The 20,157-nt window shown below is 44.5% G+C and overlaps 1 protein-coding gene across 2 annotated transcripts in view; it reads right to left on the minus strand.

Moving 5' to 3' along the window:
• The window catches only part of LOC139234699 (dolichyl-diphosphooligosaccharide--protein glycosyltransferase subunit KCP2-like), a 353,523-nt gene extending 340,608 nt beyond the window's left edge, over positions 1-12,915 (minus strand). For both annotated transcript variants that reach the window (XM_070865412.1, XM_070865477.1), the window contains exon 1: positions 12,840-12,915. In XM_070865412.1, coding sequence (XP_070721513.1) covers positions 12,840-12,843 — 4 coding nt within the window. In that variant the 5' untranslated portion in view covers positions 12,844-12,915. The remainder of the gene's footprint in view (positions 1-12,839) is intronic.
• Positions 12,916-20,157: the final 7,242 nt, after the last annotated feature.

Below are 20,157 nucleotides of genomic sequence, written 5' to 3' on the forward strand. Positions count from 1 at the left end.
TGGATTTGCTAAGCAAAGGGGTAGGAGTGCCATGATCCACTGCAGGTAAAGCCAGGGTTTATAAAATTTGCACTTATAAAAATGAGGATTACTTAGTGCCATAAACCTTTGCTAGTAACTGCAAAGAAATGCTACATCCCAGAGAAAGTTCCTTTTGCAAATATAACATTACACATGAATTTTTGGTTACTATAATCTTCTGCAATGCCTATTTTCTCTGCTTCAGAATTATTATATCCTCTATCTTCATACTGCTTTATAAGGCTTCTGTTACCCTGTAACATCATTTACTGCACGGTTGTTAATTTGGATATAATTGTAAGCTAAATAACAGTTTGCAAATTTTAAACCAAGTTTTTGGATCACAAAATTCTTCAATAAAACAGCTTAACAGCTTTACACTGGCACCTACACGTTCATTCTTGTGTCTAAGATAACATTGAGAGATATTTAATAGATAACTATGTAATGGTGAAATCTATAAAATCATAATAGGAGTACTGTGCGACGTTTTGGGTTCCACACTATAGGAACCCTTCCACTGGGGGAAAGTATAATTATTGCCATTTCCATTATAAATGTGGACATTGGAATTTATAATAGAAAGAATTGACCGATAGTGCATGAAAATGTAAGACTTTGAATATATTATCTATCCTTGGCCCCCCCCTATTTCACATCTACATGCTGCCCCTTGGCGACATCATCTGAAAACACAGCGTCAGTTTCGACATGTAAACTGACGACACCCAGCTCTACCTCACCACAGTCTCCAAATTGTCACTGCTTGTCCGACATCCAGTACTGGATGAGCAGAAAGTTTCCCCAATTAAATATTGGGAAGACCAAAGCCATTGTTTTTGGTTTCCGCAACAAACTCCATTCCTCGCCACTGACTCCATCCCTCTCCCTAACATCTGTCTGAGGCTGAACCACACTGTTTGCAACCTTGGTGTCATGTTTGACCTTGAAATAAGCTTCTGACCGCACATAAGAACATAAGAAATAGGAACAGGAGTACGCCATACGGACCCTCGAGCCTGCTCCGCCATTCAATAAGATCATGGCTGATCTGATCATGGACTCAGCTCCACTTCTCCGCCCGTTCGCCATAACCCCTTATTGTTTAAAAAACTGTCTATTTCTGTCTTAAATTCCAGCTTCCACAGTTCTCTGAGGCAGCGAATTCCACAGATTTACAACCCTCTGAAAGAAGAAATTTCTCCTCATCTGTTTCAAATGGGCGGCCCTTATTCTAAGATCATGCCCTCTAATTCTGGTCTCCCCCATCAGTGGAAGCATCCTCTCTTCATCCATCTTGTCAAGGCCCCTCATAATCTTATACGTTTTGATAAGATCACCTCTCATTCTTCTGAATTCCAATGAGTAGAGGCCCAACCTGCTCAACCTTTCCTCATAAGTCAACCCCCTCAACCCCGGAAACAACCTAGTGAACCTTCTCTGAACTGCCTCCAAAGCAAGTATATCCTTTCATAAGTATGGAAACCAAAACTGCATACTATCCTTTTGTGTTTCATGCACACGTTCCCCCAGGTCCCGCTGTACTGTGGCACTTTGCAATCTTTCTCCATTTAAATAATGTTCTTTGATTTTTTTCTGCCAAATTGCATGACCTCACACTTTCCAACATTATACTCCATCTGCCAAATTTTTGCCCACTCACTTAGCCTATGTCCTTTTGCAGATTTTTTGTGTCCTCCTCACACATTGCTTTTCCTCCCATCTTTGTATCGTCAGCAAACTTGGCTACTCAGTCCCTTCTTCCAAATTGTTAATATAGATTGTAAATAGTTGGGGTCCCAGCACTGAGCCCTGCGGTACCCCACTAGTTACTGGTTGCCAGAGAATGAACCATTTATCCTAACTCTCTGTTCTCTGTTAGTTAGCTAATCCTCTATCCATGCAAATATATTACGCCCAACCCCGTGAACTTTTATCTTGTGCAGTAACCTTTTATGTGGCACCTTATCAAATGCCTTCTGGAAGTCCAAATACACCACATCCACTGGTTCCCTTTTATCCACACTGTCCATTACATCCTCAAAAAACTCCAGCAAATTTGTCAAACATGACTTCCCCTTCATAAATCCATGCTGACTCTGCCTGACTGAATTTTGCTTTTCCAAATGTCCTGCTACTGCTTCTTTAATAATGGACTCCAACATTTTCCCAACCACAGATGTTAGGCTAACTGGTCTATAATTTCCTGCTTTTTGTCTGCCTCCTTTTTTAAATAGGGGTGTTACATTTGCAGTTTTCGAATCTGCTGGGACCTCCCCAGAATCCAGGGAATTTTGGTAAATTACAACCAATGCATCCATAATCCCTGCCGTTACTTCTCTTAAGACCTTAGGATGCAATCCATCAGGTCCAGGGGATTTATCTGCTTTTAGTCCCATTATCTTACTGAGTACCACTTCCTTAGTGATTGTGAATGTGTTAAGTTCCTCCCCCCCCTATAGCCACTTGACTATCCACTGTGGGATATTGTTAGTGTCATCTCCATGTTCCCCATTACTAATTCCCTGGTCTCGTCCTCTAAGGGACCAACTTTTACTTTAGCCACCCTTTTCCTTTTTATATACCTATAGAAACTCTTGCTATCTGGTTTTATATTTTGCACTAGTTTACTTTCATAGTCTATCTTCCCTTTCTTAATCATTTTTTTCGTTGTTCTTTGCTGGCTTTTAAAAGCTTCCCAGTCTTCTGTCCTCCCACTAGTTTTGGCCACTTTGTATGCCCTTGTTTTTAATTGGATACCATCCTTTATTTCTTTAGTTAGCCACGGATGGCTATCTTTTCTCGTACACCCTTTCCTCCTCACTGGAATATATTTTTCTTGAGAGTTGTGAATTATCTCCTTAAATGTACACCATCTGCAGCATAACTAAGACCGCCTATTTCCACCTCCGTATCATCGTCCATCTCCAGCTCATCCACTGCCTCAGCTCATCCACTGCTGAAAATCTCATCCATGCCTTCGTTACCTCAAGACTTGACTATTCCAACACACTCCTGGCTGGCCTCCCACGTTCTAACCTATGTAAATTTGAGGTCATCCAAAACTCTGCTGCCCGTGTCCTAACTCACACCATGTCCCGATCACCCATTACCCCTGTGCTCGCTGACCTACATTGGCTCCCGGTTAAGCAATGCCTCGATTTCAATATTCTCAACCTTGATTTCAAATCCCTTCATGGCCTCACCCCTCCCTATCTCTGTAATCTCCTCCAGCCCCACACACCAGCCCCCCCACACCGAGATATCTGCGCTCCTCTAATTCTGCCCTCTTGAGCATCCCTTATTATAATCGCTCATTGGTGGCTGTGCCTTCTGTTGCCTAGGCCCTAAGCTCTGGAATTCCCTCCCTAAACCTCTCCACCTCTCTTTCCTCCTTTAAGATGCTCCTTAAAACATACCTCTTTGACCAAGCTTTTGGTCATCTGCCCTAATTTCTCCTTATGTGGCTCGGTGTCAAATTCTGGTCTTATAATACTCCTGTGAAGCGCCTTGGGACGTTTTGCTATGTTAAATATGCTATATAAATACAAGTTGTTGTTGTTGTAAATAGAAGGCTGTAATATACAATGTTAGCACAATTTGATTCAGATCCTTTTCATTATTGGTTGAAGTGTTTTATGAATAAGCTGAAGAGCTCCTCCTACAAGGAGCATAGCATGGAGCTGATGTGAAGGCACTGTGCTCTTGCAGCAAGATAGAGTGAGGTCAGAAGCACAATACCCAGTTCCAAGTTAATGACTACACACCTAAACAGTCACAATGGCATCCGAGTGAGGCACCACACAGCCAGAAGCATCCACCCTCTTCTCAGTCCCTTTAATCTCAAGGGAATAAGGATGTGCTTATTTGTACTGCAAAATGGCTGCCATGCTCCACCCTTTATCTATGATTGGTCCCCTTGGAAGATAAGCCACATCCTGAAGTTTCACAGGAATGTGTAACTGGAGCCGCCCATCCCAAGGTCTTACTGACTTTGCAAATTGTAACTCGATCCACTTTGACTTCCTGCAGTGACAGAGGACAGAACTCCCCAGAAGACAGCAAGGACCAGCCAAAGTGCCTTACCCCAATCCAAGTAAATCCCTCCCCCAGCCGAAATGCCTTATCCCAGCGCAAGTGCATACTCCCCACCCCGACCCCCAACCCCCCACTTCACCATAAATGGGGCAGGCATTGTGTACAGATTGTTAACAGGTTTATTGAGTATGAAATGAATAGTGACAGTGTCGTGACTTCTGGATATCATCCACTCCAACAAGGTCATTTGTAGGGGGTTGGAAGAACATGACTTGTCTTCCCTGAGTTCCCACTCTCCCCTCCGACCAACCCCTCCCCCACCCTGTCTCTCTCTCTCTCTCTCCCCCCCACAGCCTCTCTCTCTCTCTCCGCCCCAGGGCCGACGGAGGTGTGGGGGAAGAGAGAGTCAGGGTGGGGAGGGGAGGGGAAAGAGGGCCAGTGCCTGAGCGGACGAAGAGAGTCGGAGCTACAGGTCCTGCTTCTCGGCACCACGTGGAGGGAATGATTCGGGCCAGATGGGGGGGGAGGGAGGGGGGCAGAGCTCAACAGGGGGCGAGGCTTGACAGACGCATGTCTGTCAAAAAAATGCAGCACAAATAGTTACATCGAGGGAATAATGTTAAACCACTCTTAGCTTCTTCCTCCTTTTTGCATATCCATCACAGCAACGGGGGGCAGTGGAGGAGGAAGAGGATGATGAAGAGGAGAAAACCAAACTTTGTCCTCATCAATTGAGGATGACAAAGGCAATGTGGATGATGATGAAGAGGAAGAGAAAGTCAAGCTCTCGCACACCCTTGAATCCCAGGACCACAACCTTGCCCTGTATTCCTCTGAATCTCAGAAATTTACAGCACGGAAGGAGACCATTTTGGCCTATCGTGTCCGCGCCGGCCGACCAAGAGCTATCCAGCCTAATCCCACTTTCCAGCTCTTGGTCCGTAGCCCTGTAGGTTACAGCACTCCGTGCGCATCCATGTATCTTTTAAATGTGGTGAGGGTTTCTGCCTCTACCACCCTTTCAGGCAGTTGAAGTATCTGCAATCACTTCCTTTATCTTACCTGCTGGACCACTTGCTTTTTCACTCCCATGTACTACCTCAGATACTTTCACCCAGGGAAAATTAGATCGTGCTAGTGAGGATGTGACACCAGGTTATTCACAGAGCATGAGGGAACCAGGGGAGTAGGGAATAGGTAAGGCAAACAGTGGCATTTCTGGGGCTGAGTCTCATGATGGAAGCAAAAGAGTTATTGGTGCAAAGGCTATGAACAGAGGCACTGTTGAGACTAGTACAGTGGAAAGATTGGTTCCACATAACATATAACTCTGCTGCATAATTAAGGGTGTGTGTTGAATCACCCAAACCCAATCACTCCAATTCGTTTATACAGATCCTAAGAATATTAACTGACGTGATAACATGGTGGATTCCTTATTTTGCAGTGGATGCTGAGGCCACAAGCAAAGATGTTTATTAAGATATTTATTACCATGCCCATTCTGTAACTTTTTGATTATATCACTGTTATATGTTTGAGAGTTTTATTGAAATATATTTTGACAAAACAAATAAAACCATGCACAAGTTTAATATAAGAATATTTTTACTCAGATACAGCTCCATTTCTGGATCTATGAGGTCACATTGTCAGGTGCTAATTGGAGTGGTCTATTGTGTATTTTTGTTGTGCAGGCAGAATTTAGTTTGTTCGTCCATGATAACATCCATATGAAAATGATCTATATATAACTAGTGATTTTATATAGATCACTTAACATTAGCTTGATAGTGTGGTTGATTTACAATTGATCACACAGCATCACTAGCAGTACCATAGAGTTATTGAATTCTATTAATCTCCACTAGAGGACAGTGGTGCAATGAATAAAAATCAAACAATTTTCAGGATAATGAGTCAAAACATGCTCCCTTTCTTTTATTCATTACTGTTGTTCGATGGTGCCTAGCCATTTTCTGCAATGATTTTCCAGGTTCAAAGTATATAAAAACAACTCATTCCACCCCACATCACTATCAAGCTCAACTAAATAGATTTGATGAAATGTCTAATTTTAATAATCAGAGGATTACTTTAAAGTGATGTTAAAGATGAATTTGCTACTTTACGGAGTATAAAAAAGATAAAATCTTTGAAACAGTTGGAAGATTGTTTGCTTCTGTCTTATGGAATTGTAACGATATAAATGTAACAATAAAATAAAATTGACTTTCCCTAATACCATCTTAAAAGCAGAAAGATCTGATTTACTGTAGCTGCATGCCCCCTGGTGGTGCATTTGATGTAACTTTTGGTGAGAATTTTTATTTTGCGAAAAGAAAACAAACCTGCAAAGGTGGAAGAATGTAGACTTCAAGTGAATAAAAATTCTGAGAAAAAGAGCACATTTATAACATAATTATTTTCTTGAAAAAAAAGAGGAAAAGCCTTTGATGAAGTTCCTCACTACTGACTCTGAAAGCTAGTGGTAATTCAAGATAAACTTGGGTGTGAATTTGATTTAGCTGAAGAAACAATAGGTAAGGATGATGTCGGAGTCGGGGGGGGGGGCGGGGGAGGGGAGTTGAGAGAGGAGTGTCCCAGGGATCAGTACTGGGGCTTCTGTTTCTATGCTATCTTATTGACTTGAGAGCAATTTTAACCTAATCCGCCTGGCGAGCAACTGACTGGATTAGGTCGGCCACTCATTTTACACCCAGCCCGATTTTACTCGCCATTCCTGGAGTCCATTATTAAGGAAGCAGTAACGGGACATTTGGAAAAGCATGATTCAATCAAGCAGAGTCAGCATGGTTTTATGAAAGGGAAATCATGTTTGACAAATTTGCTGGAGTTCTTTGAGGACGTACCGACAGGGTGGATAAGGGGGAACCAATGGATGTGGTGTATTGGATTTCCAGAAGGCATTCGATAAGAGGTTACTGCACAAGATAAAAGCTCACTGGGTTGGGGGTAATATATTAGCATGGATAGAGGAAAACAGAGAGTCGGGATAAATGGGTCATTTTCCAGTTGGCAAACAGTGACTAGTGGGGTGCTGTAGGGATCAGTGCTGGGTCCTCAACTATTTAAATTCTATATTAATGACTTGGATGAAGGGACCAAGTGTAATGTAACCAAGTTTGCTGATGATACAAAGATGAGTGGGAAAGCAAATTGTGAGCAGGACACAAAAAATCTGCAAAGGCTAAGTGAGTGGACAAACATTTGGCAGATGGAGTATAATGTGGGAAAATGTGAGGTTATCCACTTTGGCAGAAATAATAGAAAAGCAAATTATAATTTAAATGGAGAAAAATTGCAAAGTGCTGCAGGACAGAAAGACCTGTTGGTCCTTGTGCATGAAACACAAAAAGTTAGTATGTAGGTACAGCAAGTAATCAGGAAGGCAATGCAATTTTATTGCAAGGGGGATAGAGTATAAAAGCAGAGAAGTCCTGCTACAAATGTACAGGGTAGTGTTAAGGCCACACCTAGAGTACTGTGTACATTTTTGGTCTCTGTATTTAAGGAGGGATGTAATTGCATTGGAGGCTGTTCAGAGTGTTGTGTATCTGTAAAGCATGCACTCCCATGTTCCGCCACCAGGGAGCGCATCCCCTGAAGTCCCAAGGGATCCCAGCATCCCTTGGGAGCACTGTATATAAGCCGGCCCCTAAGGCCTGTTCCTCACTCTGGAGTGTCTTAATAAAGACTGAGGCCACTGTTACTCTAACCTCCCTGTGTGCAGTCTCATTTGTGTTAGGAACACAATAACTGGTGACGAGTATACGAATCCAATGCAAAGATGCAGCAAACTGTGGGCATCCTGGAGAAGTTCTCGAGGGTGAGGACTGGGAAGCCTATGTTGAACGGCTAGACCAGTAATTTGTAGCCAACGAGCTGGACGGAGAAGGAAACGCTGCAAAAAGGAGAGCGGTCCTCCTCACGGTCTGCGGGGCACCGACCTACAGCCTCATGAAGAATCTTCTGGCTCTGGTGAAACCCACAGATAAGTCGTATGAGGAACTGTGTACACTGATTCGGGAGTATCTTAACCCAAGGGAGAGCGTGCTGATGGCGAGGTATCGGTTCTACACGTGCCAGCGATCAGAGGTCAGGAAATGGCAAGCTACGTCGCCGAGCTAAGGCGACTTGCAGGACAATGTGAGATTGATGGCTACCTGGAGCAGATGCTGAGAGACTTTTTTGTACTGGGAACTGGCCACGAGACCATCCGACGAAAACTTTTGACTGTAGTGACACCGACTCTCAGTAGGACCATTGCGATAGCACAGGCGTTTATGTCCACCAATGATAAAACCAAACAAATCTCTCAGCACACAAGTGCTAGCAATGTTCATAAAATAACGAACTGTGTTTGCGAGCAGAAATGTACAGGGCAGAAACCACGAATCTGCAACTGCCAGCAAGCCTCAGGTGACCTAGATGACTGAGTCCGCAACAAAGAATGAATGCAAGGCAATTGACCTTGTTAGCGTTGTGGAGGCTTCCATTCAGCCTATTCATGCCGCTTTAAAGGGTATGTTTGCAAGAGCTGTGGAACAATGAGGCACCTCCAACGAGCTTGCAGACGAGCTGCAAGCTCTGCAAAACCTGCTAACCACCACGTGGGGTACGGTAATGTTGCCACTACATTAGCCACTAGCCACATGTGACTAATTTGGAATCCGCCTGTGGCTAATTGTATTTTTGATTAGTAAAAAAAAGTACTAACCACTGTCATTGGCATGTGATCTCAATACTCATATTCGCATGGCATATGTACGTATACTTTAATCTTTTTGTGCGTTTGTTGGTAAAATGGTAAGGTTAAAAGTAGAGTGTGCGAGTGTTTCTTGATCAATGTGTGTACTTTACTTCCCTCGTTACTCTTTATTGGTTATCTGCTGAAATGGTGTGTAACACGGGGGCAAACACTCAATGGAAATAAACATCAGGAGAGATGTAAAAAGCAATGCCAAAGTTACTTCCAATGGAATCTTGCTAGCTTGATTTTCAGAAGTAGGGAAACAGATATAATACCTCTCTATCCCTTTTTCCATTAAACCCATTCGAAAATCGGGCATAAAGATATTAGAAAATCTAGACCAATGGATAGAAACTGATCATAAATCTCAATAAACATAAATGAAGGTATTTGCAGTGGAAAACTATTACTATTCATGAATTATTGGGTCACCTCACCCTTAATAGAATACAAATGGTATATCATAATTGCCCATGAGTTACTCTCTATTTAATCAAGAATGGCTTTTAAGAGGAGGCAATATAAATGTTTGAAGTTTCCTGCTGCCTTTCATATAAGCACCCGCTGGGACAGCTGGATTTATATAGTATATTTGTTATAATTCACTTACAACCACACTACATAAGCAATGTTATCCTGTTTCTTCTACCTCAAGCTGTGGGTTCAATATTTAGCAAGACTGATTTTAGACAATTGTGACCTGGGCATGTCAGATTCAGGAGTCCCGATATTAACCTAACTCAACTGGTGGGAATGCAGCGGATTTGGGTTGGATGCTATTTTATATCCTCATAAAATCAGATGAGGGATTAAATGGATATTTGGCCCAGTCTCGCCTGGTGCGTTCGGTAAGAATCAGGGATCAGTGGCTGCTCAGTTACAGAGAGTTTCTTGCTATTTTCTAGTTAATAGTTAGCAAGTCTCATTAGTAACACTGACTAAGTCACAGTGATAATTACTTACAGAACATACTCTGGGTGGGGGACTTCAATGTCCATCACAAAGAGAGGCTCAGTAGCAGTGCTACTGACCAACCTGACTGAGTCCTGAAGGACATAACTGCCAGATTGGGCCTGCAGTAGGTGGTGAGAGAATCAACACAAGGCAAAAAACGACTGATCTGGTTCTCACAAATCTACCTGTCGCAAATGCATCTGTCCATGCCAATATTGGTAGGAGTGACCACTGCACAGTCCTTGTGCAGAAGAATTCCCATCTTCACACTGAGGATCACTCTCCATTGTGTTGTGTGACACTACCGCTGTGCTAAATGGGATAGATTCAGAACCGATCTATCAGCTCAAAAATGGACATCCATGTGGCGCTATGGGCCATCAGCAGCAGCAGAACTATATACCACCACAATCTGAACTCATGGCCTGGCATATCCCTCACACTACCATTAACATCAAACCACAGGACCAACCCTGGTTCAATGAGGACTGTAGGAGAGCATGTCAGGAGCAGCACAAGGCATACCTAAAAATGAAGTGCCAACCAGATGAAGCTACAACACAGAACTACATACATGCTAAACAGCAGAAACAACATGCTATAGACAGAGCTAAGCGATCCCATAACCAATGGATCAGATCAAAGCTCTGCAGTCCTGCCACATCCACTCATGAATGGTGGTGGACAATTAAACAACTAATGGGAGGATTCTCCATGAACATCCCCAACCTCAATGATGGCGGAGCCCAGCACGCAAGTGCGAAAGATAAGGCTGAAGGATTTGTAACCATCTTCAGCCAGAAATGTCAAGGGGATAATCCATCTCGGCCTCCTCCTGAGGTACTCACCATGACAGAAATCAGTCATCAGCCAATTCGATTCGCTCTACATGATATCAAGAAATGGCTGAACACACTGGTTACAGCAAAGGCTATGGGTCCAACAACATCCTGGCTGTCGTGCTGAAGACTTGTGCTCCAGAACTAGCCACACCTCAAGCCAAGCTATTCCAGTACAGCTACAGAACTAGTATCTACCCAACAATGTGGAAAACTGCCCAAGTATGTCCTGTCCACAAAAAGCAGGAGAAATCCAATCCAGCCAATTACTGCCCAATAAGTCCACTCTCAATGATCAGCAAGGTGATTGGAGGTGTCGTTGACAGTGCTATCAAGTGGCACTTACTCACCATTAACCTGCTCACCGATTTTTAGTTTGGGTTCTGCCAAGACCACTCAGTTCCAGACCTCATTACAGCCTTGGTCCAAACATGGACCAAAGAAGCTGAATTCCAGAGGTGAGGTGAGAGTGACTGCCCTTGACATCAAGCAGCATTTGACCGAGTGTGGCATCAAGGAGTCTTAGTAAAACTGAAGTCAATGGGAATGCGGGGGAGAAGAGTACAGTGGCTGAAGTCATACCTAGCACAAAGCAAGATGGTTGTGGTTGTTGGAGGCAATCATCTGAGCCCCTGGACATCGCTGCAGCAGTTCCTCAGAGCAGTGTCCGAGGCCCAACCACCTTCAGCTGCTTTTTCAATGATCTTCCCTCCATCGTAGGGTCAGAAGTGGGGATGTTTGGTGATGCACAGTGTTCAGTTCCGCTCGCAATTACCCAGATAATGAAGAACTCCATTTCCGCATGCAGCAAGACCTGGACATTCAGGCTTGGGCTGATAAGTGGCAAGTAACATTTGCGCCACACAAGTGCCAAGCAATGACTATCTCCAACAAGCAAGAGTCGAACCACAGCCCCATGACATTCAACGGTATTACTATCACCGAATCCCCCACTATCACCATTGACTAGAAACTTAACTGGACCAGCACGTAAACACTGTGGCAACAAGAGCTGGTCAGAGGCTGAGTATTCTTCGGCGAATGTCTCGCCTCCTGATTCCCCAAAGTCTTTCCACCATCTCCAAGGCACAAGTCAGAGTATGATGGAATACTTTCCACTTATCTGGATGAGTACAGCTCCAACAGCACTCAAGAAGCTTGACACTATCCAGGACAAAGCAGCCTGCTTGATTAGCACCCCATCCACCACCTTAACCATTCACTCCCTCCACCACCAGCGCATCGTGGCTGCAGTGTGTACTATCTTTAAGATGCACTGCAGCTACTCGCCAAAACCTGTTCGACAGCACCTTCCAAATCTGCTACCTAGAAGGACAAGGACAGCAGGCCCAAGGGAACATCCAAGTAACACCATTCTGACTTGGAATTATATCACCATTCCTTCATTGTCACTGGATCAAAATCCTGGAACTTCCTTCCTCACAGCACTGTGGGAGTACCTTCACCACATGGACTACAATGGTTAAAAAAGGCAGCTCACCACCACCTTTTCAAGGGCAAATAGAGATGGGCGATAAATGCTGGCCTTGCCAGCGCCCCCACATTCCAGGAATGAATAAAAAATAACTGCAACTTGTTGCCATTGTATGAAATTCCTATATCTGCTATTAAAATTATGTGAATAACCCAATTAAAATGAAATCATGTTACATAGCATGATGCCAACCCATAGGAGTGATTTGACCAGTGCTTTGGGATAAATCTGGAATAAAAGAACCAGTCATTTATAATAGATAATGGCCTGCCATGGGACAAACATTTTCCAGCTAATTTGGACCTGTCAGGGTGACAGCAAGCAATTTGCCTGAAGCATAGGAAGTATAGTTTCCAGATAGAAGAAATATGATTTGAGTTATGGACATCTGATACACATCCAAGATCATTGACATTTTGTTTAGCTGATCATATCGTGTTCATCAGTTGTAATTATCAAACAGACTAACAATGAAAGCCACAAGGTAGAGCATTCTAATCCAGAACCATCTGTGAACTCTATTCTGAAAACAAAATAGCCCTTTCCTTGAACATAAAATCTCAGAAAAAGTCATATTTAAATGTATTACTTTCTAGGAATTGTTCTTATTTATATTCAAAGTACAGCTCAAGCTACAACATTATAATCTTAAAATCACTATTTGCTATATAAAAGAGATTTTAAACAAGTGAAACCAAAACAAAGAATAGACACTCACCCATTGAATTGGAAAACAGACCTCTGGTGATGAGTGACCTGAGACAAACAGTGTTAAAATTCAAGCAGTCCCAGAATTGATCAACTGGCTTTTGTTTTTCTAAAAACTAACTGTTTGCTCAGATGTCATATTCCCATACAACATATGGCTGCAAATTCCTACTGTGAAGGTCATCTTAATCACAAAAGAAAATACATATTTCAGCAAAATTATGCAGCATGAAAATGGCATTCATTGAAATTCATTCACTGGTTTCTTCATCATACGATTCATTAAAAAGGTTTAATTTCACCCATTTTCTTCAAAAGTCACACCAATAATCTGCACTGTGTGCCCTTCAAAAGCCTATACAAGAAAGCTCATTTTTGTTGTTAATTGAATTTTGACAGGCTCAGTTTGGACTGACAGAGGATGAATTTCCTATATAACATATTTTTTGTTTTCTCAGAAAAACATTCAAGATGAAACACAATAAAATCATTTTAAAATATATATTTATTTCCCCTTGGCAGTGACTTCAGTTGTTTGGATATTTTGAATTGCCTATGTGGAGGAAGCTGTGAGTGTTTCTATTTGACTAGTTATGTTGCAGCGGTGGCTGAACAGCAAAAGACATACAGGTGCAGCGTGGAAAATCCAGAGTTCCGGAATCTGGAATGTTCATGAATCTGGACCGATTGGTGGCAGGGTCGTACAGAATCCGTAAAATGTTCCGGAATCCGGACCCGCCGACCTCGGGCCTCGCCGCCGCCACTGCCCTTACCTCGGGGTCTCCTCGCCGGCCCACGCGAGCACCTCCTCCGTGACGAGGCCAGCCGGCCCAAACAGCTCCTTGGCGGGGCCCCGCCCGAATACTTCCTCCACTGCGGGACCCACCCTAACAGCTCCACCACGGTGGGACCCGCCGGCCCGAACAGCTCCTCCTCGGCAGGGCCCCGCCCGATGACCTCATTGACGGGGCCGGCCAGCCCGAACAGCTCCTCGGCGGGTACCCTCTCCCCTCTCCCTTTCTGACATTCCGAAATCTGGAAATACCCGAACACTTTGTGGTTTTAACGCTATACAATATGGACAAAGCTGAACATTAACTTCTGGCATTCTTGTCTCCCAGGCAAATCTCTAACAACTCCACATGCCTGAACGACTGAATAACCTTTCCAAATTAATAATGAATAGACACCATCAACTATTTTCATTTCTCTTGCAATTCATGAAAGATCATTGTTCTTAAGTAACTGCCATCAGATATATCCTCAGTATAATCTAGTAGCCTTAACTGGCACATGCTCAGTGGATACACCAGATAAACCTCCAGAGTTAAAGCAGCAAGAGCTCAATATTATCGAAAATTAACTTATTGCTCATGAGTTTCCACTAGGTTGTACTGTATTTTCAGTGCATTTCGCCCAAAATAGCCCCCAAAAAATTGCAGAATTTCAAGTGCAAATTACATTCAGCACAAATCGAGTTTCCGCGATCTTTTGGGCTGGTTTAAAAGACATTGCGCTGGAACCACAAAACTGGCCATGCTCCCAGATTAAATTAATCACCAAGGTAAGTTTCCACTAATTGTGCCCGTTTGCATGTCTTTGAGGGAGCTCTTAAAATTAAGCTTATTTTGGACACAAGAATATGTTTTAAAAGCTTTTGAATATATATTTTTTTAAGTTACTGAGAAACTGACTGATGTACACCAATATAAATAGCAAAAGGTTCTGAATAGTTTTTAAAGTCATTTGCAATCATTCAAAATCATGTTACTCAAAGGTTCTGGATTGATACATTGATTAAAAATGCTTATTTTCGGTGATCAACCCATTTTCAGTTGTATTATGCAACCTGTACCAAGTCACCACTCTTAAATATATCAAGGAATATATATATATATTTTTTTTTTAAATAGGCTCTAAAATGCTGCCTGATTGTGCTGGTTCATGGCAGATTTGAGTCAGCAATATGTGTTGTGTATCTGTAAAGCATGCACTCCCATGTTCCGCCACCAGGGAGCGCATCCCCTGAAGTCCCAAGGGATCCCAGCATCCCTTGGGAGCACTGTATATAAGCTGGTCCCCTAAGGCCTGTACCTCACTCTGGAGTGTCTTAATAAAGAATGAGGTCACTGTTATCTCTAACCTCCCTGTGTGCAGTCTTATCTGTGTTAGGAACAAATAACTGGCAACGAGTATACGAATCCAACGCAAAGATGCAGCAAACTGTGGGCATCCTGGAGAAGTTCTCGGAGGGTGAGGACTGGGAAGCCTATGTCGAACGGCTAGACCAGTGCTTTGTAGCCAACAAGCTAGACGGAGAAGGAAGGGCTGCAAAAAGGAGAGCGGTCCTCCTCACGGTCTGTGGGGCACCGACCTACAGCCTCATGAAGAATCTTCTGGCTCTGGTGAAATCCACAGATAAGTCGTATGAGGAGCTGTGTACACTGGTTCAGGAGCATCTCAACCCGAGGGAGAGCGTGCTGATGGCAAGGTATCGGTGCTACACGTGCCAGCGATCTGAAGGTCAGGAAATGGCGAGCTACATCACCAAACTAAGGCGACTTGCAGGACAATGTGAGTTTGATGGCTACCTGGAGCAAATGCTCAGAAACATTTTTGTGCTGGGCATTGGCCACGAAGCCATCCTACGAAAACTTTTGACTGTAGAGACACCGACCCTCAGTAAGGCCATTGCAATAGCACAGGCGTTTATGTCCACCAGTGATAACACCAAACAAATCTCTCAGCACACAAGTGATAGCAATGTTCATAAATTAACTGGAACTGTGTTTGTGAGCAGAAATGTACAGGGCAGAAACCACGAGTCTGCAACTGTCAGCAGGACTCAGGTGACCCAGATGACTCAGAGTCCGCAACAAAGGATGAATGCAAGGCAATTCACACCTTGTTGGCATTGTGGAGGCTTCCATTCAGCCTATTCATGCCGCTTCAAAAGGATATGTTTGCAAGAGCTGTGGAACAATGGGCCACCTCCAATGAGCTTGCAGACGAGCTGCAAGCTCTGTAAAACCTGCTAACCACCACGTGGCAGAGAAAGATTGGTCTATGGTGGATCAATACAATTTCGAGCCTTAGAGAGAGGAGGCAGATGCTGAAGTACACGGGATGCACACATTTTCAATGAAATGTCCAGCTATAATGCTAAATGTAAAATTGAATGGCTTACCCGTAGCCATGGAACTGGACACTGGCGCTAGCCAATCCATCATGAGTAAAAAGATGTTTGAGAAACTGTGGTGCAACAAGGCACTCAGACCAGCCCTGAGCCCCATCCACACGAAACTGAGAACGTACACCAAAGAGCTCATCGCTGTCCTGGGCAGCGCCATGGTCAAGGTCGCCTACAAGGGCACGGTGCACGAACTGCCACTCTGGATTGTCCCGGGCGATGGCCTCATACTGCTTGGAAGGAGTTGGCTGGGCAAAATCCGCTGGAACTGGGATGACATCCGAGCGCTATCACATGTCGATGAGGCCTCATGTACCCAGGTTCTGAACAAATTTCCTTCCCTTTTTGAGCCAGGCATTGGAAACTTTTCCGGGGTGAAGGTGCAGATCCACTTGGTCCCAGAGGCACGACCCATTCACCACAAAGCGCGAGCGGTACCTCACATGATGAGGGAGAGGGTGGAAATCGAGTTGGACAGGCTGCAACACAAGGGCATCATCTCCCCAGTGGAATTCAGCGAGTGGGCCAGCCCGATTGTTCCAGTACGCAAAAGTGATGGCACGGTCAGGATTTGCGGCAATTATAAAGTAACTATTAATCGTTTCTCGCTACAGGACCAATACCCGCTACCTAAGGCAGACGCCTGAGGGCCATGTTTGCCATCCACGGCCTGCTTGACAACGGGCCATGTTTCACCAGTGCCGAATTTAAAGAATTTATGAGCCACAATGGGATCAAATATGTCACCTCAGCCCCGTTTAAACCAGCCTCCAATGGGCAGGCAGAGCGGGCAGTACAAACAATCAAACAGAGCCTTAAACGAGTCACAGAAGGCTCACTCCAAACCTGCCTGTCCCGAATTCTGCTCAGCTACCGCACAAGACCCCACTTGCTCACAGGGGTGCCCCCGGCTGAGCTACTCATGAAAAGGACACTTAAAACCAGACTCTCGCTGGTTCACCCCAACCTGCATGATCAGGTCGAGAGCAGGCGGCAGCAACAAAATGTAAACAATGGTCGCGCCACTGTGTCACGGGAAATTGATCTGAATGACCCGGTGTATGTGCTAAACTATGGACATGGTCCCAAGTGGATCGCGGGCACGGTGATAGCTAAAGAAGGGAGTAGAGTGTTTGTAGTCAAACTAAACAATGGACAAATTTGCAGAAAGCACCTGGACCAAACGAGGCTGCGGTTCACAGACTGCCCTGAACAACCCACAGCAGACACCACCTTTTTCGAGCCCACAACACACACCCAAAGGATCAACGACATCACCCTGGACCAGGAAATTGAACCCATCATGCCCAACAGCCCAGCAAGGCCAGGCTCACCCAGCAGCCCTGCAGGGCCAACAACATGCCAGCCCAGCGAGGGCACAGCCAACACACCAGAATAGACATTTGTACCGAGACAGTCCACCAGGGAAAGAAAGGCTCCCGACTGCCTCACGTTGTAAATAGTTTTCGCTTTGACTTTGGGGGGAGGGAGTGATGTTGTGTATCTGTAAAGCATACACTCCCATGTTCTGCCACCAGGGAGCGCATCCCCTGAAGTCCCAAGGGATCCCAGCATCCCTTGGGTAGCACTGTATACAAGTCAGCCCCTAAGGCCTGTTCCTCACTCTGGAGTGTTTTAATAAAGACTGAGGTCACTATTACTTTAACCTCCCTGTGTGCAGTCTCATCTGTGTTAGGAACACAATAATATGCAAATGAGTTTGAACAGAAAAACAGCTCAAAAATAGCACAATTTTGGCCACAATTTGTGCCCAGATCACCGACTGCGTCCAAAGTGCAAACATCACCCTATGGTATTTTTTTTTTTTTTTTAAGGATTGCAAGTTTCCTACACCAATCTTATATGGATCATTGCAAAGTGCAAATTGTAACTGGCAAGACTGGAGTCATGACAGGGAATTTCCTCGGAACTACTCTCGGCCCACTGCCAAAATAACACTAGAAGTCCGGTCGAAATCCCATCTGCGTTGTGTTTCTGCCGCACTTCCAGCGAAGTTACGGTGGCAAAGCGGGAACAGCTCCAAGAAGATTTCTGATAAACTATCCTGACAGGTTTGCATATGTAGGCTGACATGTGTGCACAGAGTTCCACTCTTCCAGCAGCTGTTTTTTTTTTAAAAAGGTAGAAGAGTGTGGCCAAGAGCACTTTTGTAACAATAAAAACACTCAATATTAACTGCATAAAGTGCCCAGGAGTTTTTTTATATATTCATGGGATGTGGGCGTCGCTGGCAATGCCAGCATTTATTGCCCATCCATAATTGCCCTTGAGAAGGTGGTGCTGAGCCGCCTTATACAACTGAGTGGATTGCTTGGCCATTTCAGAGGGCAGTTAAGAGTCAACCACATTGTTGTGGGTCTAGAGTCATATACAGGCCTGGTAAGGGCAGCAGATTTCATTCCCTAAAGGACATTAGTGAACCAGACGTTTTTTACGACAATCCGATGGCAGCTACCATTTCAGGCACTGTGCCCCTGCCCATTTGGAATTCCCTCCTTTGGCACCTTTCTCCCACTTTCAAAAGCCTACTGAAATGTATCTTCAACCACACATTTGCTGTTCCAACCTTTTTGCTACTCCTTTTCCTTTTTGCCCTCTAAAGTGCTCTGAGATGTCTCTCTGTACAAGAAGAGTGCTATGGAAATATGAATTGTTGTTTTTCGGCACTGTTATACTACAACTTTTGCATCAAAGCAAAGTGATTTTGTGAAAGGGCCATATCCTGATCCACCTGAGTGCATTAAATCCTCCAGGAGGCTACTTCCCATGGTTTGGGTTTTGCACTGGATGAAGTTTAACTCCTGCACACTTTATGGGAGTGTATTCCGTGTTACTGTTTTGTTCATTGGTGCATTTAAAGGCACAATTGATGTAGGTGAATAAACGAAACCATTAAACTCTGGTCTGCATGTCTAATGGGTCCTGAGCTTGCTTCAACTTGTTACAATTGTTAATGAGTTATAATTTGTGATGTGCAGAGGTAAGGAGGTCATTGTTAAAAGTCAAGCAGCAAGGTAATCAAGATATTGATTGTTTTGGCTGCAAAGGAAAAGGAGGGTTAGAGGTGGGTAATGTTACACAGGTTGCAGGTCAGTATTTGCAATGGATGTATGGAAGAAAGCACAGCTTGGGATTTAGTATTATTCCATGATTCTATGGGCTCAAGTTTCGGACCCCTGCTAAAACGGCGCACATCGGAGAGGCCCACCTAATTTGTAGAACAAAAATTGCGCCGAATACTTACCTGGCGATTTTCAGATAGCTGCAGGCCCATTTATAGATCGGCGCGGCGCAGCTGGAACTGCTGGGGGCAGAGCTACAGCCCTGCACCAAAAACAGTGCCAGCAGCTGCGCGCGTGCGCAGTAGCTCCTAGCCCTCCCAGCATGACGTGTCTCCGGGCGATGACCCTATCCCAGGTCGAAGGGATGTCGCCCCTATCCCCTGACACCACTTACCTTGTCGTTAGCGGAGCCCGCCCGCCCGGCATCTCGCTGGGGGTGGGCCCCACCCGAAGTCCTCGGCGGGGCCCTTTCAGCTTCTTCTCTCCCCCCGCCCCGTTCAGCTTCTTCTCTCCCCCTGTTCATCTTCTCCCCCCCCCCGCCTCTTACCCTCTCTTCTCCCTTCTCCCCCCCATTCATCTTCCCTCCCCTCTCTTTCTTCCCCCCGCCTCTTCCCCCCCTTTCTTCCCCCTCCTCCTCATCCCTCCCACCTTGCTGTCAGAAACACAGAGACACTGACAGAGACAGAGACAGAGACACTGAGGGGAGGCCCGTCCCAGCACGCTCTTGGAGGGCTCCCGGTGCTGAAGTAGGTTAGTAGAAATAATTTTTATTTATTAATTGATTTTTTTTTTTTTTTGGATTGACTTATTGGTTGATTTATTGATTTATTTATCATTTATTATTGGTGATGGCTCTTTATTTGTAAAAGTGAAGTGTTTAATGTTTATAAACTTCTCTACCCGCCATCTCTCGTTCCCTACGCCTGATTTATAAGTGTAAGTAAGGTTTTTCTGAACGTACAAAAATCTACACTTACTCCATTCTAAGTTAGTTTGGAGTAAGTTTTCGCTGCCTAAACTTGCAAAACAGGCATAAGTGGCTGGACACGCCCCCT

This window comes from Pristiophorus japonicus, chromosome 1 (assembly GCF_044704955.1).
Source record: "Pristiophorus japonicus isolate sPriJap1 chromosome 1, sPriJap1.hap1, whole genome shotgun sequence".
Classification (NCBI taxonomy): domain Eukaryota; kingdom Metazoa; phylum Chordata; class Chondrichthyes; family Pristiophoridae; genus Pristiophorus; species Pristiophorus japonicus.